The following is a 17438-nucleotide window of genomic DNA, read 5'->3' as shown; positions in this document are numbered from 1 at the left end:
CTGCAGTTTAAAGTACCGCATTGCTTTTTTCAGAGCAAGCCATGACCCCTCTGATGTGGAAGCATAATGGGTTGTGATTCTGTTCTCTGCGCATGTGGAAGGAGCCCTGAACGATGGTAGTCTGGCTGATATGCAAGTGACCCACATATAGAAACTGAAAGCAGAGCCTCCGGTCCAATAGAGAAGACAACTGTCCCTCCAAGCAACAGCTTTGGCTTTTCCAGTTGGATTAGATAACGTCTGCATTGATTCCCACGTGGCAACATTGCCATCTGGTGGCTGTAAATGCATTTGCCATAACAGACTGGGATTTTTCCGTTTTGCCTTGATCAATGGGCATTTGAGCTGCTTGTGTTGTTATATGAGGACAAGAATGCTAGAAGCTTTGAATATCTTGTCCCTGATCAGGCACCACACTTTTTCTATTTTCCTTTAGATAGCATTAGGGCATTTTTCATCTGTTATTCTTTTGTCATCATGTCAGAGCGTCTGCTGAAGATGAGGGCTTATTATTGTGTCACAGTCGCTGATGTATTGCAGGGCTCTTATTGTGGTTGTGTTTGGGGGCGAAGGAGGCACAGCTTCAAGTGGCCAATCAAAACAAAAAGCATAAAAGGGAATTATGAGAAAAGTCACCTTCAGCACAACAGTGTTGACATCCTAAAGGTGCTTTTTGAAAAATTTGACTCGGTTTTGAGATGTTTACACAGTTGTTGCAGCAATGTCATAAACTCGTCAGCCGTCAGAGCACAGAGTAACAGCTAAATACGACAGACTGACAGGCCTTACTTTTCTACCCTTGTTCAGACACACACACACACACACACACACACACACACACACACAAAACGCAAGTGCAGGTTACCAGATTGATCATATAAACAGGAGCGAGACTCAAGTCTAAAGGCTGATTTAAGTTGTAAGTCGTGGAATATTTTCCATATTATTATATTTTCCAGGTTTTTGTCCTAACCAACAACTCTAATTGATATATTAGAAACAGCTTCTATTTCTCACAGGTGAACAACAGGATAAGCTGACAATGATCACCTCAGGTACACCTCATGTGCATTATTCAGTGTTAAAAGCTAATAATGTGACTTTGAATGCCATTTTACATGACATTTATAGCCATACTACTAAAAACAGCAACAGATAGTTCACCTCAGATCTTTAATATAAAATATACCGTTTGAAATTGAACTTTAGAACTGTGAAATAATGCAAACAAACTAGGGATGCTCCAGTCAGGATTTTTGCAGTCGATACCGAGTACTGAGTCATTGTCTTGTTGATCAGCCGATACCGATTCTGATGCTTCAATCTTATAATTATAGAACTTATAATTATATATAATAAAATAACACTAACATAAAAATTGGTAAGAAAAATGACAAACAATGCAGTTTGGAAACATTGCAAATGATGAAAGAATAAGTCCACATGTCTCAATCAAGAAAATATTTGGATCGAATATTTGATGCATAATTCTGCGTTCACACCAGATGCGGAAGAAGCGCCAAGTGTGAGTGATTTACATGTTAAGTTAATGCAAAGACCCAAATAGACATCCTGCGGCACGAAACACGCGAATAAGGTGGCGCGAATTACACGATTTGCGCAAATGAAATGGCACATGTTGAACCAAAATAAGGACAGACGTTCTAGAAACTCACATTTTCAAAGCTATGTATTTGACTTCAGCATTGTTTTTCAGATGAACAAAAATGTTTCCTAAACATCTGCAAGCATGTAATTTTATGCTTTAGAAGAGTCTAACACTTACTTACAGCACCTTTAAGTAAGTCATCAGGTGTGCTGTTCTTAATTTCAGGAACTGATCTTGATAACAGGATCAGTTTCATCACTGCTCCAATTAGCATGCAGTCCGATATAATTAGTGTAAACATAAATCATGAGCCAATCGAAAAGCACGTCACACGAAACACAGTGCATTTGAATGCTGTTGTGAACTGACACTGAGAGGCTTCAGTTAACACAGGGGAGACTAATCCTCTCTATTACAGAGAGTTGAAATAAAGCCAGACAGCTGAGCAGAGAAAGATAAAGAAAGAAACTGAAATGGAGAGCAGGAAAAAGAAGGAAGGGAAATAATGTGAGAGACATGCAATCAAGCTGTTCCAGACTCCCTTTTATGCAAGTTCACTGTTACTGTTGTATAAGCTGTAACATGCACGAGTGAGGATATATATTTAAGAATAAAAGGGGGCCAAGTACTGAACCCTGAGGTCAGCCCAGGTTTAAAAAATATATATTGTCTCTAGTAGGCTTGGGCGGTAATACAGTAATATGGTATACCGCGGGGTCTAAAAATAGCAACGGTGTCAGTTTCAATACCATTATACCATCATAAAAAACAATGCACTTAAATAGGAGACAAGTATTAAATATTAAATATTATTTATTTAATGCCTAAAAATGTGAATGCGTGATTGTCATCACGGGACGGTATGGAGGAGAGAGAGGTGAGGTAAGATGGCGAGTCGTGCACCAAGTGACCTGGTCCTGAAAAAGAACACAACCTCTGGAGTTTGGCAGTATTTCGGGTTTCGACCGAACGAGAAGGGAGACGTGGTAAATATGAACTAGAGGTCTGGATTCCCGCTGCTGTACCGCAGGACCTGACCAAATTTCTTGCTTTGCTGGAATAAATTTCTGAATAAAGTGAGGGAGCGGATCTAACAATATCGCTCCCGAGCGAGTGAGCACGCGTGCATCCGCTTGGATGCTGTTTGTGTTTGTGTTTGTGTTTGTGTTTGTGTTTGTGTGTGTGTGTGTGTGTGTGTGTGTGTGTGTGTGTGTGTGTGTGTGTGTGTGTGTGTGTGTGTGTGTGAATGAGAGAGAGAGGGTTATGCTGTGCGTCGCTGACTTGGTGCTGTCTATGTGTGTGTGTGAATGAGAGAGAGCATCGTGCGCAGATCTCTAATACGAACAAGACAAACAGGTGACTGCAAACCTAAGGTTGCATATACAGTATTCTGTTTCTGAATGTTTTAGGCACAAGCCAACAGTTTGGTGACGCTGTCTAAGCCTTACCATAATTTTTTTTTATTATGCACGGTAATACCATATACTGAGGTAAAATAGGGAGGTTTGACGGTATCAAAGTTTGGATCGCGCTCAAGCCTAGTCTCTAGTATATTAGTAGTGTTTTCATTTTCTGTTGGTAGGTAGCAAGTATTGCTATAGGAACCAGATCAGAACCTTTAAACCTTTTTTTTTTTTTTTTTTTTTTTTTTGCATATATCTCATTCTTTCCTAATTGACATTCTACTTTCATCACATACAGTTTTATAATTCTGTTACAAAACCATGTCCAGACAGAGAAGCAAAGGGCAGCCGTTTGCTGAAGGACAGGTCAACAGACTCATTTATCGACCGGCCCCTTGGCCCCAAACAAACACAGATTTGTCATTTCACCCCATGGAGCTGCAGCTACTCCGTGTAATCAGAAACCCTCTACTACAAATAAAACACAGTGTAGCGGGCTTTCACTCTGCCTTCTAGCTCAATATACAGTTACGCTCATAAGTATCCTTGGCTTGAAGTGGATATACTGTCTCTACCCTAGACCAGCTGATACAATCCTGTTCAGATAGCCAGCTGTCACTAGATGCACTGTAATTACACCTCTCTGTGTGCCATATATATATATATATATATATATATATATATATATATATATATATATATATATATATATATATATGGATGTTTAAAAAAGCCCTGAGATATGTTATACTGGGCTATATATACACATTTGTTCTGTGTTAAATATATATATATATAGCCAACACAAATCCATATTTCAAGTCAATTTGTTTGTTTCTCTATTATAAAAAGCTGTGCAAGTATTGTCATCTGACTCATTACCACAAAATAAACCTCAGACTTTTTCCTTTATTTTGGATCATGATATTTATTTTCCTAAATTGTGTTTTATTTTCTTCATTAGAATTACTTTAAATTAGAAAGCAAGCTTGTGTGATAAAAAAAAAAACACAATTATTTTTAATAGTTTTTTTGTTTTGTTTTGTTTTAGGGTTGGGCAATGTCGGCCAATTTGGCAATATACGATGTCTGATATGCATCATCGCGGTGGACAATGGCATCATCGTCGTAGGCGGCAAATTAATTATTTGTAGCCTACCGCTTCAACTACCTGACCCGCATGGTCTTTGTTTTACCCTAGGCCCACATGGAATCTGTGTGCGCAGAATTCCGCAGATTTTTAGCCCATTATTAATTCTGTTTATTTACTTGTGTGAATGTGTGTAAATCTATATTTACTCAGTTTTTAAATCAATTACAGTAATATTATTATATATATAAAAATGTTCATCTGATTTATGTACAGTGCAGTTTGTACAGTAATATTTTCTGTCTTTTAGTAGAGATATTATATGAGAGACTTGCTTTGTTTACCAAATAAAGTGAATCTAATTGGATTTGCATTTTAAACATTAAATACAAGTTTAAAAAGATATTATTTTTATTTCACATATTAAGGTTTTAGTTATGATACTCCCAAAATCATTCCGCAGAAATCCACTGATTTTTAGCAAAATTCTCTGCAGAAATAGCAAATTCAGTGTCCGCTGATTCCATCTGGCCCTATCCATAACAAAATCATAAATAAATAAAGATAAGTTACACACAAATTACGTCCTGTCAGTCACTTTTTCCGTGGGACTCTGGCATGAATAGACAAAGTGATCTGTGTCGTTATAATGGCGTCAACAAACTTGGTTGGTAAAAAAGGTGCACAACCAACAGTATCTGAGGTTTTCGCTAAAAGTACAAGCGTGACAGCAAAGATTGAAGCAGTGTACTGATGCTGTGACACGTTACCTGATAGATTCAAAAGACAGAAGTCGTTAGATAAAGACCAGATTAATTAAATGTCATGTCTAACAACTATAGTGAGATACGATCCAGCAGTACACTGTCCAACGGTAAACTGTCCAACGTGCACTGCTCTCTGGGGTTTTGTGCTCAAAGCACCCCCTGACTGTTGGAGCTCATAAGTGCACGTATGCTGCAGCACATGCCAGAGTGTGTGTGGTCATGTGATGTGTGTTTTCAGTGGTATAGTGCGGACGGAGATCTTTTCAGAAATACTAGATGAAATTCCAGTGTGGACGTCAATCGTTTTCTTTCTAAAAAGACGTATTAGTGTAAACGGGGCCTAAGTTAGGAGGATCGCGATGCCGGCTCAGCATTGTGATGTCTATCGGCCATCAGTGATGGACGATGTCATCGACTATCGACCCAACCCTAGTTTGTTTATTTTTAGAAGTTTTGATTTACATGTAGCATACACATACTGAAAAAAATTATTCTAAGAAGATTCCTTGGATTTACTCAATTTTTTATGTAAAGTGGCTGTAAACAATTTATTTAAGCTGAATTTAAAGAAACAAATTAAGTAGAATTTTATTAAATTTTATTTGTTTGTTTAAATTCAACACAACTGAATAGTTTGCAACAGTTTTGCAGACATCATTTTTTTCAGTGCAATAAAAATGGTGATTTACACATTGTCACGTCACACACCTGCAAAACTGCTGTGGACAAGAAAACATAATTAATTTATAGCCACCTTTTATGCTCCATGCTGTTTTACGTAAATTAAAGTGTGAAAAACGTTCTAAACCGTTAATTAAAAAAAGAAAAAGAAAAAAAGGGCCACAAATTTCCACGAAAACTCAAGTCTTTTTGCAGCAATATTACTGTTGTGTTAACTATTACTGTACTGTAGGAATTATTAGAGAATACAAAGAGAAAATAATCTGGACGGACAAAACCCAGGGAATGCATAACTTTGTTACAGATATTCGTAACATTATTTCCAGGATGGATGTAAATGCAGCTCAAATTTAAGCCAAACACACCTCTCACTCCCTTTTCACTATGTATATTGTTTGAGCGCTTTTGAAAGTTCTCTAAATTGGTTTAAACCATCATTTGAAATTCAGTTGTCACATGCAGAAAAAGTTGGATTGTAGATGAAGTACAATTTTTTTTTTTCACAGTTGATTAGTAAGCAAATATTACATTGTGAATATAGGAAAAATCTATATGAAAATGCGTGTTTCTGATGTGCTTTATTGATTTTGGCTTGCTTTTAAATAAATGGAATGGATTGTTGTGGAGTGTTTAGGGTTTTTAGCACTCAATTTTTACTGATATGCATAGTTTCACAGACCAAACAGATTTTTTTACTTTCAAAAACATAACACTTTTGTTTCTTTTTTATTGATATACTTATAGTTGGTCAACATTCTTTCAGTCAATAGTTAATGGTTAACTGGTCAATTACAGTCATCCCTAATTCCTCATCATTACTTTATTTTCCCATAATGACTGGCATGCTGGCATAAACTCAATATTGGATAAAACTATTGATCGATGTTATCCAGCATGATTTATGGATGTCTGATCATGTGGATATGTTTAATGACAGCAAGAGAATCTGACATTTTAATTAAAAAGTCATTCCAAACCAAACCTGTGATATGATATAAGTACTAAATTTTAACTTGAGTCTTTATAAAGAATCTCATACAGGTTTGTTGCTACTTGAGGCAATGAGTAAGGCATCCTTCTTGAGTGAGGGATGACAGATCTTTCATTTTAGGGTGAACGTCATGGACAACATCAAAAGTTTAATTGCTGACTGAGATATCATTTTAGTTTCAAAGTCTTAAAACATTCACTTTATTTCCAGGTTTTGATCCTAGAGTCTAAGGCTTGTAAGCCTTGTGGGATTTTGTGCTCTCTTTCTTTCCATTGCTAATGCATTCATTCTTTCTTATTTTCAAGGACATGGACTCTGTGTGGTACTCCTGAGTATTTGGCTCCAGAGGTGATCCAGAGTAAAGGTCACGGGCGAGCTGTGGACTGGTGGGCTCTGGGTGTGCTCATCTTTGAAATGCTGGCAGGGTAAGACTGCACTACATTCATCTACTGCAGAACATTTTACACCAGAGATTTCAACCAGGAAGCTGTGTACTGCAAGTTTGTAAATTACTGCAGGGCATCCACAAAGATGTAAAGTAAATTTATCTTAATATCCTATTAAAATATGTATTTAATAATAATATTAAACCCATGGCTCCTGAAGTCATGAACACACATCAAATAGACAACACATTATAACAGTTCATCATGAGTCATTCACCAGTAAGAAAGCTTTATAGTACTATATATACACGTCATAAGAGTGTCACGGTGGCATAGTGTGTAGCACAATCGCCTCACAGCAAGAAGGTCAATGGTTTGAGCCTCGGCTGGGTCAGTTGGCATTTCTGTGTGGAGTTTGCATGTTCTCCCCATGTTCCCATGGGTTTCCTCCGGGTGCTCCGGTTTCCCCCACAAGTCCGAAGACATGCGCTATAGGTGAATTAGGTAAGCTAAATTGGCCATAGTGTATGTGTGTAATTAAGTGTTCATGGGTGTTTCCCAGTGATGGGTTGCAGCTGGAAGGGCATCCTCTACATAAAACATATGCTGGGTAGGTTGGTGGTTCATTCCGCTGTGGCGACTTCTAATTGATAATGGAACTAAGCCGAAAAGAAAATGAATGAATGAATATACTTTATAATGCTACAAATCCAAACTTAAAATGCTTCTGAAAAATAGATTTATATCTAGCTTTTTTAAGTTGTGTAGCTAGCAAAACTTCTCAGTGTGTAGTAATATTTCTTGCGTGCATGGTTTTCCACGATGACAGTGTGCTTGACTCCGTTAACATGTATAGAAGGCTGGCGAGGGTACCTGAATTGCCAATTACATGTATGTGTTTTTTTCAATATCATGCCGTACTGTTCCAAGAACAGACTGATACCTTTGGCCACTCATGCCAATGCCAAGTGAGTTTCAATAGTGCCAGCAGTAAAATTCTTCGGCTGTAGATAATGTGAAATGTGTATTGTTCTCTAAGGAGTCCACCTTCACTGTCTTCCCCACATCCGGGAGAGTTACAGTGTGGAGAAGCCCCAAAGAAGCATACCACTCAGACTGTTGCTGCAATATCATTGCATCCTCTAGGCCCAATACTTATGTTAGATGGGGGCACGTCACTGCCAAGGACTAGTAAACCATTCTGGAGGACTATGTGCACCCAATGGTTCAAACATTGTGTCCTGAAGGCAGTGCTGTGTATCACGATCATAATGCACTAATACACACACCAAGACTGGTGACAGAGTTGTTTAATGAACATTCAATTCAATTCATGTTAATTTCTATAGCGCTTTTACAATGTAGATTGTGTAAAGCAGCTTAACATAGACGTTCTAGTAAATGTAAACTGCATCAGTCCAGTTTTTAGAGTTGAAGTTCAGTTTAGTTCAGTTGAGTGTGGTTTAAATTTCACTGCTGAGAGTCCAAATACTAAAGAGCAAATCCATCGATGTGCACAAGTCCCATGAAAGTTAAGTTATACAGTCACCAGATCTAAGTATTATTGAGAACTTTGGGGTGTTTTGGAGGAATGAATCAGGAAACGTTTTCCTCCACCAGCATCACATAGTGACTTGGCCACAGTTCTATTATTATTTGTATTATTTATTTATTTTTTATCAAGATGTAATTTGTGCTGGGTCAAAAATATGAACCATGAAAAGCATTTTTGTATAGTAATAATGTATAGTGCAGTGCTTGCATTTCCATTCTCTAAAAGTTAACCACTTTCAGTTTTTTTTTCTATTATATAATACTGTAGCTATTTTTTCCATTTTGAATTTAACTACCCATTAGTAAAATAATTCTTGACAAAAACCAGTGATGAATAAATGCATTGAAGAAGTTGGCAGTTGGCATTTCGTCATGTACAGCTCAGACTGTATTTACATTGGCCTGTGCAGAGAAGAGCTATTATCAAACATACGGCACTAGAGGGCAGCAGTGGAATATTAGACACTGAGCTTTACAAAGGGCCCAAACCTCCATGTGCATGTCTCACAGATGGCCGCTGCTGTCTTGATATTTTTCCTTATTATGATATTTATCCTTATTTGCCTAGATGTTTATCCCTGCAGCCTATATGCAGTGTGCACAAACTGGCATATTTAATATGCACATGGATAATCTGCTTGCGTTTACAGTATCTCAGGGGGCGAATGTGTTTCTTGGAATAGACCTTGTTTACAAAAAGATTACATCCAGATTAAACTGTTATTACTAACACATGTGGGCAGAACAACATGCAAAATCTGTAGATAAATTTTGCACAAATTATGCATGATATTTCTGGATCAGTCAGTTTCATGCTGCTAAAGAAGCCCCAGTACACGGGGTGAAGATCTTCTTTGTTCTTTGCTTTGAAATACATTGTCAGCAGTATGGCGCCCACACAGCTGGAAGTGGCAATTAGAGAAATATGTTAAAATGTTCTGCGTGCATTGCACTCAATAACAAAATGAACACAACAAAAATGAGAAAGATTGTAATCTGTGTGGGAGAAAAAAAATATGGTTTGCATGTGAATTTGCATTGATTCACTAATCAAAAAAATTATATATATATTCAAGTGATGTTTTAAGGCGCATGTGTCTAACTCAGTTTGAGCCCATGGAGGGCCGCAGCTCTGCACAGTTTAATTAAGCATGTTTGATAACTACAGATAGGTGTGTTGAAGCAGGGCTCAAACTAAACTTTGCAGGACTGCAGCGCTCCAGGAGTAGAGTTTGTTACCCCTGTTTTAGCGCTTTTGAAAGAGTTTACCTGTCTGCCCAAGGAAACAGAAAATGGGCAAAACAAAATCTCTGCAGGGGGTAGATTGAAATTAAAGATGCAGAATATAACTCTGATCATTTTCACCAAAACAAAGTGGTGTCTTACTTTACTTCATGTTAAGTTAAGAGTAAATGCAGACTAACACAGTTAATTAACACGTCTGATTTTACTGTGCATTTGAATTTTGAATGGTGATGTACCAAACGATTCCCATTAGTGACATGCATATGTTTGCACAAGCTGTTTGCACACGTTACCTTTGATTAAAGATCATTTTAACCTTTTTTATTTATTTATAGATTTTTTCATTGCACTGATGAAATGTTCACTTTAAGACTAACAATGCATGTTTGTAAAATAAAAATTGTACGTTTTGATTTGATGGGGACTTTAATGTAAATTTGAATGATAATTTCAACTTTAATTTCTATTTAAAGCAGCTCTCCAGTGTGTTATGTTGCATGTGTTATGCAGCGGACAGGAGACAGAGGTAAGGAAACGTTAGGGTGTTTATTGAATGACAACAAGGAGCACATGAAGGATAGCCAGGAGGATCAGGAATGATGTTGGGGTCTTTTCCTCCGTGGCTGGGTAACAGGAATACACGAGGATGGACAGCACACACCAGATACAGCTGACAGAGGATGACACAGACTTGGAAGGACTGGAAGACAGGACGATTCGGGAGGACCAGGAAGACTAGGAGGAATACAAAGAGAACAGGTAAGTAAATCGTTTGTTTAGCTGAGGATGACTACGCTGAGTGGTCGCTCAGTTGTCCGCTTTCGTCGAGACGAGCCCGGACAATGAGCGACTGGAGTGCTGTGCTTTTATCTGGTGCTCGTGAATGTGATGCAGCTGTGTGCTCATTAGAAGTCAGGTGATGGTGATCTTCGTGAGTGGGGGTCGTGAGAGCCTGACCAATCCATGACAGTACCCCCCTCCCCAGGGCCCGCTCCTGAGGGCCGACACCTCCGACGCCGTGGTGGTCTCCCTCTGCCTCTAGGCGCTGGGAACTCAGGGTGGCTCTCATGAAACTCCACCATGAGACTAGGATCGAGAATATCAGCTCTGGGAACCCATGTCCTTTCTTCGGGGCCGTACCCTTCCCAGTCCACCAGGTACTCCAACTGGCCACCACGACGTCGGGAACGCAAGATCTCCTTCACTGCGTAGACGGCTCCTTCTTCTAGGAGCAGTGGAGGAGGGGGTTCCTCTTCGTGGTCAGGCTCTGTGGAGGGAAGAACAGGATCGTGATAGGGTTTCAGGAGTGATACGTGGAATGTAGGGTGAATACGGTAGTGAGAGGGTAATTGTAGTTTGTAGGTGACGGGGTTAACCTGTTCCACGATGGTGAAGGGACCAACAAATCGGGGACTTAACTTGCGAGAGGGCAGTCGCATGCGTATGTCCCGGGTGGATAGCCACACCTTTTGTCCGGGTGTGTATCTGGGTTCTTCAGACCTTCTCCTATCGGCGGTTACCTTGCTTCGACGGACTGCCCTCTGCAGATGTTGATGAGCCTCGTCCCAGACTCTCTCGCTCTCCCGGAACCAGTGATCCACTGCGGGGACATCAGATGGTTCGCCATCCCAGGGAAAGAGCGGCGGTTGGAAGCCCAGGACGCACTGGAATGGCGTGAGTCCGGTGGAGGGTTGCCGCAGTGAATTTTGGGCATATTCTGCCCAGCCCAAATACTGGCTCCAGGAGTTCTGGTGACCACTGCAGAAGGTCCTCAGGAACCGTCCCACCTCCTGAATCTTCCTCTCTGTCTGCCCGTTGGTTTGGGGATGATATCCAGAAGAGAGGCTGACGGCCACACCTAGGAGCTTGAAGAAGGCTTTCCATAGACGTGAGATGAACTGTGGACCTCTGTCCGACACAATATCTTCTGGAATACCAAATGACCTGAAGACTTGATTAAAGATATTGTCGGCAGTTTCAAAGGCTGTGGGAAGACCTTTCAGAGGGATTAGTTTGACAAACTTTGAGAATCTATCTACTATGACTAGAATACAGGTATTACCTTCTGACGAAGGGAGGTCAGTGATAAAGTCCACTCCTAGGTGTGACCAGGGACGGTTCGGAATCGGCAAGGGATGGAGCTTTCCAGCGGGTAGATGACGTGGGCTCTTGGATTGGGCACAGTCCTTACAGCCCTGAACATATTGCCTCACATCCCTTGCCATGTTTGGCCACCAGAATCGTTGGGATACTAGCGAGAGAGTATTGTTGATCCCTGGATGTCCAGTGCCTAGCGAGGTATGTAAGGAGTGGATCAGATCTACCCGGTGTTCAGGTGGTATGAACTGCCGATGAGGAGGGCATCCCGGCGGAGCAGGGGCTTCCGGAGTGGCAACGACTGGAGGAGCGTTCCAGGTGATCGGACAAATGGAGATGTGTTCGGGAAGAATCTTCGTTGGGAGTTCTTCATGATCGTGATGCTCGTGTAAACGAGAGAGAGCGTCTGCTCTTAGATTCTTGGGTCCTGGACGATAGGAAATGGAGAAATCAAAACGTGAGAAGAAAAGTGACCATCTGGCTTGACGTGGACATAGTCTCTTGGCCTCTTTGATGTATTGGAGGTTTTTGTGATCTGTGATCACCTGGAACGGATGTTTGGCTCCCTCCAACCAGTGACGCCACTCCTCCAAGGCTAGCTTGATTGCTAGAAGCTCCCTGTCTCCTATGCTGTAATTCTGCTCCGCCGGGCTCAACTTCCGAGAGAAATAGGCACAGGGATGCAGTCGGGGCGGTGTATCATGATGTTGAGATAATACTGCCCCGACGCCGGTGGTGGATGCGTCCACTTCCACCACGAAAGGAAGATTTGGGTCAGGATGAGTCAGGAGTGGGGCCCTTGTGAACTCCTTCTTAAGAAGGCGGAAGGCTGCGGCTGCTTCTTTGGTCCACTCCAGTCCTTTGGGTTTACCCTTGAGGAGATTAGTGAGAGGTGATGTAATCCTGCTGTAGTCCTTGATAAACCGTCTATAAAAGTTAGCAAACCCAAGAAACCTCTGGAGCTCCTTAATGGAAGTGGGTTCTGACCAGGATAGAACAGCCTCAATTTTCTTCCCATCCATACGTATACCGGTTTGGTCAATGATGTATCCCAAGAAATGAATCGACTTCTGGTGGAATGAGCATTTCTCCGCTTTGAGGTAGAGGTGATGTTCTCTCAATGTGTGTAGGACCTCCGCAACGTGTTGGCGATGTTCGGCCTCACTCCGGGAGTAAATGAGGATGTCATCTATGTACACTATTACACAGTGGTGAAGAAACTCCCGGAGGACTTCATGAATGAAGTTTTGGAATACGGAGGGGGCGTTGACCAGACCGTAAGGCATGACCTCATATTCATAGTGGCCAGTAGGGGTCACGAATGCTGTCTTCCATTGGTCCCCCTCACGTATTCTTATCAGATTATACGCGCTGCGGAGGTCCAATTTAGTGAAGACTTTAGCTTCTCGGAGCTGTTCCAAAGCGGCTGGTACCAGAGGAAGGGGATATCGGTATTTTACTGTACCGTTATTTAGGACCCTGTAGTCGATGCATGGACGCAGCCCTCCGTCCTTCTTGGATTCGGAGAGTGGGTTCCAAGCCGAGCCGGTACGTGGTCAACAACGATCTCTCATTCCATCCACTTGCAGCTGCTAGAGTGCGAAACCGGAGAGCATATTCCTGTGTAGATAGAGTACCTTGCTTTAGATGATACAGCTGCTCTCCAGCGGCTACTTCCCCATCAGAACGTCCAAACACCTCTTTGAAATACTCCGTGAAGGTAGTGATGGAATTCATGACCGGCCCGGCTTGGTTCCAGATCGTCTCAGCCCATTTAAGTGCAGGTCCAGAGAGTAGAGATACGATGTAGGCGATCTTCGACTTATCTGTGGGATATAGAGAAGGTTGCATTTCGAATATGAGGGAACATTGTAACAGAAAACCGTTGCACTCCCCCGCTCCGCCTGAGTAGGGCGCTGGTCGGGCCATGGGACTGGAAGGAAGGGCCGAAGAAGAAACTGTGGAGGCGGAAGTGCTCGGTGCTGGTGGTGCGTTGGAAAGTGGAGCTGGTGGCTGTAGAATCCGCTTCAACTGGTCCACCAGCTCTTGAAAGTGATCGAGGGTGCTCATGTTGTCGTCGTTATGGGTCCGGGCTTCTGTTATGCAGCGGACAGGAGACAGAGGTAAGGAAACGTTAGGGTGTTTATTGAATGACAACAAGGAGCACATGAAGGATAGCCAGGAGGATCAGGAATGATGTTGGGGTCTTTTCCTCCGTGGCTGGGTAACAGGAATACACGAGGATGGACAGCACACACCAGATACAGCTGACAGAGGATGACACAGACTTGGAAGGACTGGAAGACAGGACGATTCGGGAGGACCAGGAAGACTAGGAGGAATACAAAGAGAACAGGTAAGTAAATCGTTTGTTTAGCTGAGGATGACTACGCTGAGTGGTCGCTCAGTTGTCCGCTTTCGTCGAGACGAGCCCGGACAATGAGCGACTGGAGTGCTGTGCTTTTATCTGGTGCTCGTGAATGTGATGCAGCTGTGTGCTCATTAGAAGTCAGGTGATGGTGATCTTCGTGAGTGGGGGTCGTGAGAGCCTGACCAATCCATGACAGCATGTTACTTGTGCTTGTGTATGTCTGACATGCCATCTTACTTATAACATAATCTTCACATATTAATAGTTGGAAGGTGTCTACCAGGTCTATTAAATGTATTTTTTGGCCTGATTTTTATCAAAATTGCATCACTTAAATTGTTGCTTTAATGGGGTATATGAACACAGACTTTTAATATCAGTCAGACTTTTAATTTTCGGTTAATTGTCATCCCTTACAAAATCGCCATGTTTAAGATCTGATTTCATTAAAAAAAAAGTTGATCTTCACTGCCTGGCTGAGATATGATATAAAGTGGGTATCAGACCAAACAAGAAGCACTGCATTAAATTATATTTTTCCGCACCATTTCCGTACCCTGGAAATTAATTTCACCCTAGTATTTTCAATGGAATTTCTGCACTAGCCTGCTGCTTATGAAGATGCCTGCGTTTAAACGGCCTTTCGTCTTTTTTTACGATTTAACAACCAAAGTATGCTTGAGTCTATTTAACTGATTATATTTGAATGATATTACATCGATGCTGTAAAAGAAACCTTATGAAATTGAAAATAGTCACATAAAACTTTCTCTGGAAGTTCACCACTGGCCGAAAAACACTGTGCATATAGCCCATTCAAAGTATATTGCAGCTTTAAAGACAGAAACTGCACTTTCTAAATGATCTCGGTCTTGCACAAGAAAATGTGTTCTTTTTGTCACACGGATTCCAAAGCCAGTGTGAAAATAAACTTCTTCCCTCTTGGTATAAATTTGGATGGAACAGTGTATATTCGGTCCAAATTGCTCCATTCTCCCACCTGCGTGTTGCTGAATCTAGAGTCTGCCTGGAGCTTTCACAGGCTCTCGTGTGGAGGAAAAAGTGACCCACCCTCTTCATTCATCCCAGACTTCTTTTGAAGTTTTGGCTCCTGCAAGAGAGTGAGAGAAAGAGACCTGGTCCCTTACGTATTTCTCTCAGTTAGTCCAGACATACAAAAGCTCCCTTCATTTGTCTCTGGAACTGTGTGCTTTTCATCGTGGGTCAAAGGTCACTGGACTCTGCTTTGCAGGAAATGGAGCAAATGGCTCCTCTTAGACTTTGACTATATTGAGGTCACAACCCCAATTTAGTGACTGGTTACTGTAAATTTGATGCACATGCCAAAATGTTCGCTGGCTATAAGAATACTTTTTTTTTTTTTTTTGACCATACGTGTTGATTTACTTTAAAGTATGCGTAATATTGTTATTAAATGAATTAGATCCCTTTAAACATCACATAACTGCTGTACAGTGAACAATAAATGCACATATGGTTCATCAGAATCATCCTAAAAGGCATATCTGCTCATTGAAATTGGATTTAATTCCTAACAGCACTGAAAACAGTTGATTCTGCCTTTTTTCTCCCCTATTTAGAACACTCAATATAATACAATTTTCCAACATTATTAATCGAATCATTTTAATTGATCAGTGTTGTTACAATCAATTTAATATGTATAAATAAAATCTGAATAAAAGCATTTAAATTGACATTGAAAATATTATATATTTCATATCATTGCTGCTTTTATAGTTGTGTATTTGTGAGCAGTAGAGACATCTTTAACAAACTGTAACAGATCCCAGACTTTAAAACAGTGCTTTACAATTTATGTATAGAATTTATAAGACATGTTAGATGAGCACCAAATCAGCATATTGGATTAATAGCAGATGGATTGTGTTACTAAAAACTGAACTGAAATCTCTGTCACTTATTGATTTTACTTCAGATTGTTTCCCTTTTTATGGCTTGCTAGATTGATGAAAACAACATAATAATATAGCACAGAATTACACTCTAACTCAGTGGTTCTCAAAGTGGGGGTTGGTGTTTTTATTTATTTATTTATTTATTTTTTTATTTTTGCGACCCCTGGTTTGATTATGTGCTATTAAAGACACAGCAATAGTGTCAGATGCAACATATTGATTTCATGGCACCAGGTTGAACTTTCTGACACCTTTACGGCACTCACACACATACACTACGGCCAATTTAGCTTATTCAATTTACTTGTACCGCATATCTTTGGACTGTGGGAGATACCCGAGCACCTGGAGGAAACCCATGCGAACGCGGGGAGAACATGCAAACTTCACACAGAAATGCCAACTGACTCAGCTGAGGCTCGAACCAGCAACCTTCTTGCTGTGAGGCGATAACAACAATATTATAAACTATCAATATTAACTTTCATCAGCATAACCAACATGACCACCTGCTTTCACAAGGAGCAAGCATTGCAACTGTGGGATATTTGTGAGACAATTTAGACAAAAAAATAAAATAAAGTTTAAAAACTATTTTCAAGTTAGGAACAAGTGGAGAGCTACTAATATTCATAAATTGCTGATTGATAAAGTAATGAAACTAGATTGATTTATTTTTAATTGTGTCATCAAGTGAATTAAATTTTTTTGTCCCATTTACAGGCTTGGTTATGATACAGTAGTTTATAAGAACCAGCATTTCAAGAGGACACTTGTAAAAGCTTGCCCTATTCTATTCTTTTTCTCCTTTTTCTCAACGGAATCTTGGCGACACCTGTGATGTTATGTAAAAGTTTCTGTTTCATAATCCTCCTTTTTCCCCCCTGTCACCAGCCACTGCTTACAGTAACACTATAGAGACTAATATGTCTCTTCTGCTCTCTGTCTTTCTCCTTTTCTCTGTCTCTCTTTTCCATCACCCATCAGAAAGAATGGCTGCAAGTTCTGCTCTTCTGGCTCCTCGCTCTCTGTTTATGGTTTCCACACTCAGTCAATACTGTCAGTCCTGCTCTATCCATTATGTGGAACCACTTTATTTTAGTTCTTTCAGACAGCCACAGCTAGAGGTCTTGAAAGACAATCCTGCCATCATTTACTCAGCCTTGTGTCATTTATTACTTTTTTGGATAAAAAACTTTAAAGTTAGCTTTGTTTTTTTTCATTTCATTTAATAAAATTACATTTAGAAAGTAGCTTCATAAATACCCCATAAAATCATTATAATAGTAATAATAATGTATGTT

The 17438-nt window shown here is 40.4% G+C and overlaps 1 protein-coding gene across 1 annotated transcript in view; it reads left to right on the top strand.

Moving 5' to 3' along the window:
* The window catches only part of prkx (protein kinase X-linked), a 69891-nt gene that overhangs the window by 34181 nt on the left and 18272 nt on the right, over positions 1–17438 (top strand). The window contains exon 4 of the mRNA XM_056458290.1: positions 6847–6966. Within this exon, the coding sequence (XP_056314265.1) occupies positions 6847–6966 (120 nt within the window). The remainder of the gene's footprint in view (positions 1–6846; positions 6967–17438) is intronic.

This window comes from Danio aesculapii, chromosome 1 (genome assembly GCF_903798145.1).
Source record: "Danio aesculapii chromosome 1, fDanAes4.1, whole genome shotgun sequence".
Lineage (NCBI taxonomy): Eukaryota > Metazoa > Chordata > Actinopteri > Cypriniformes > Danionidae > Danio > Danio aesculapii.
Note: the sequence above shows the minus strand (reverse complement) of the source record. Positions and strands in the feature narration are given on the sequence as shown.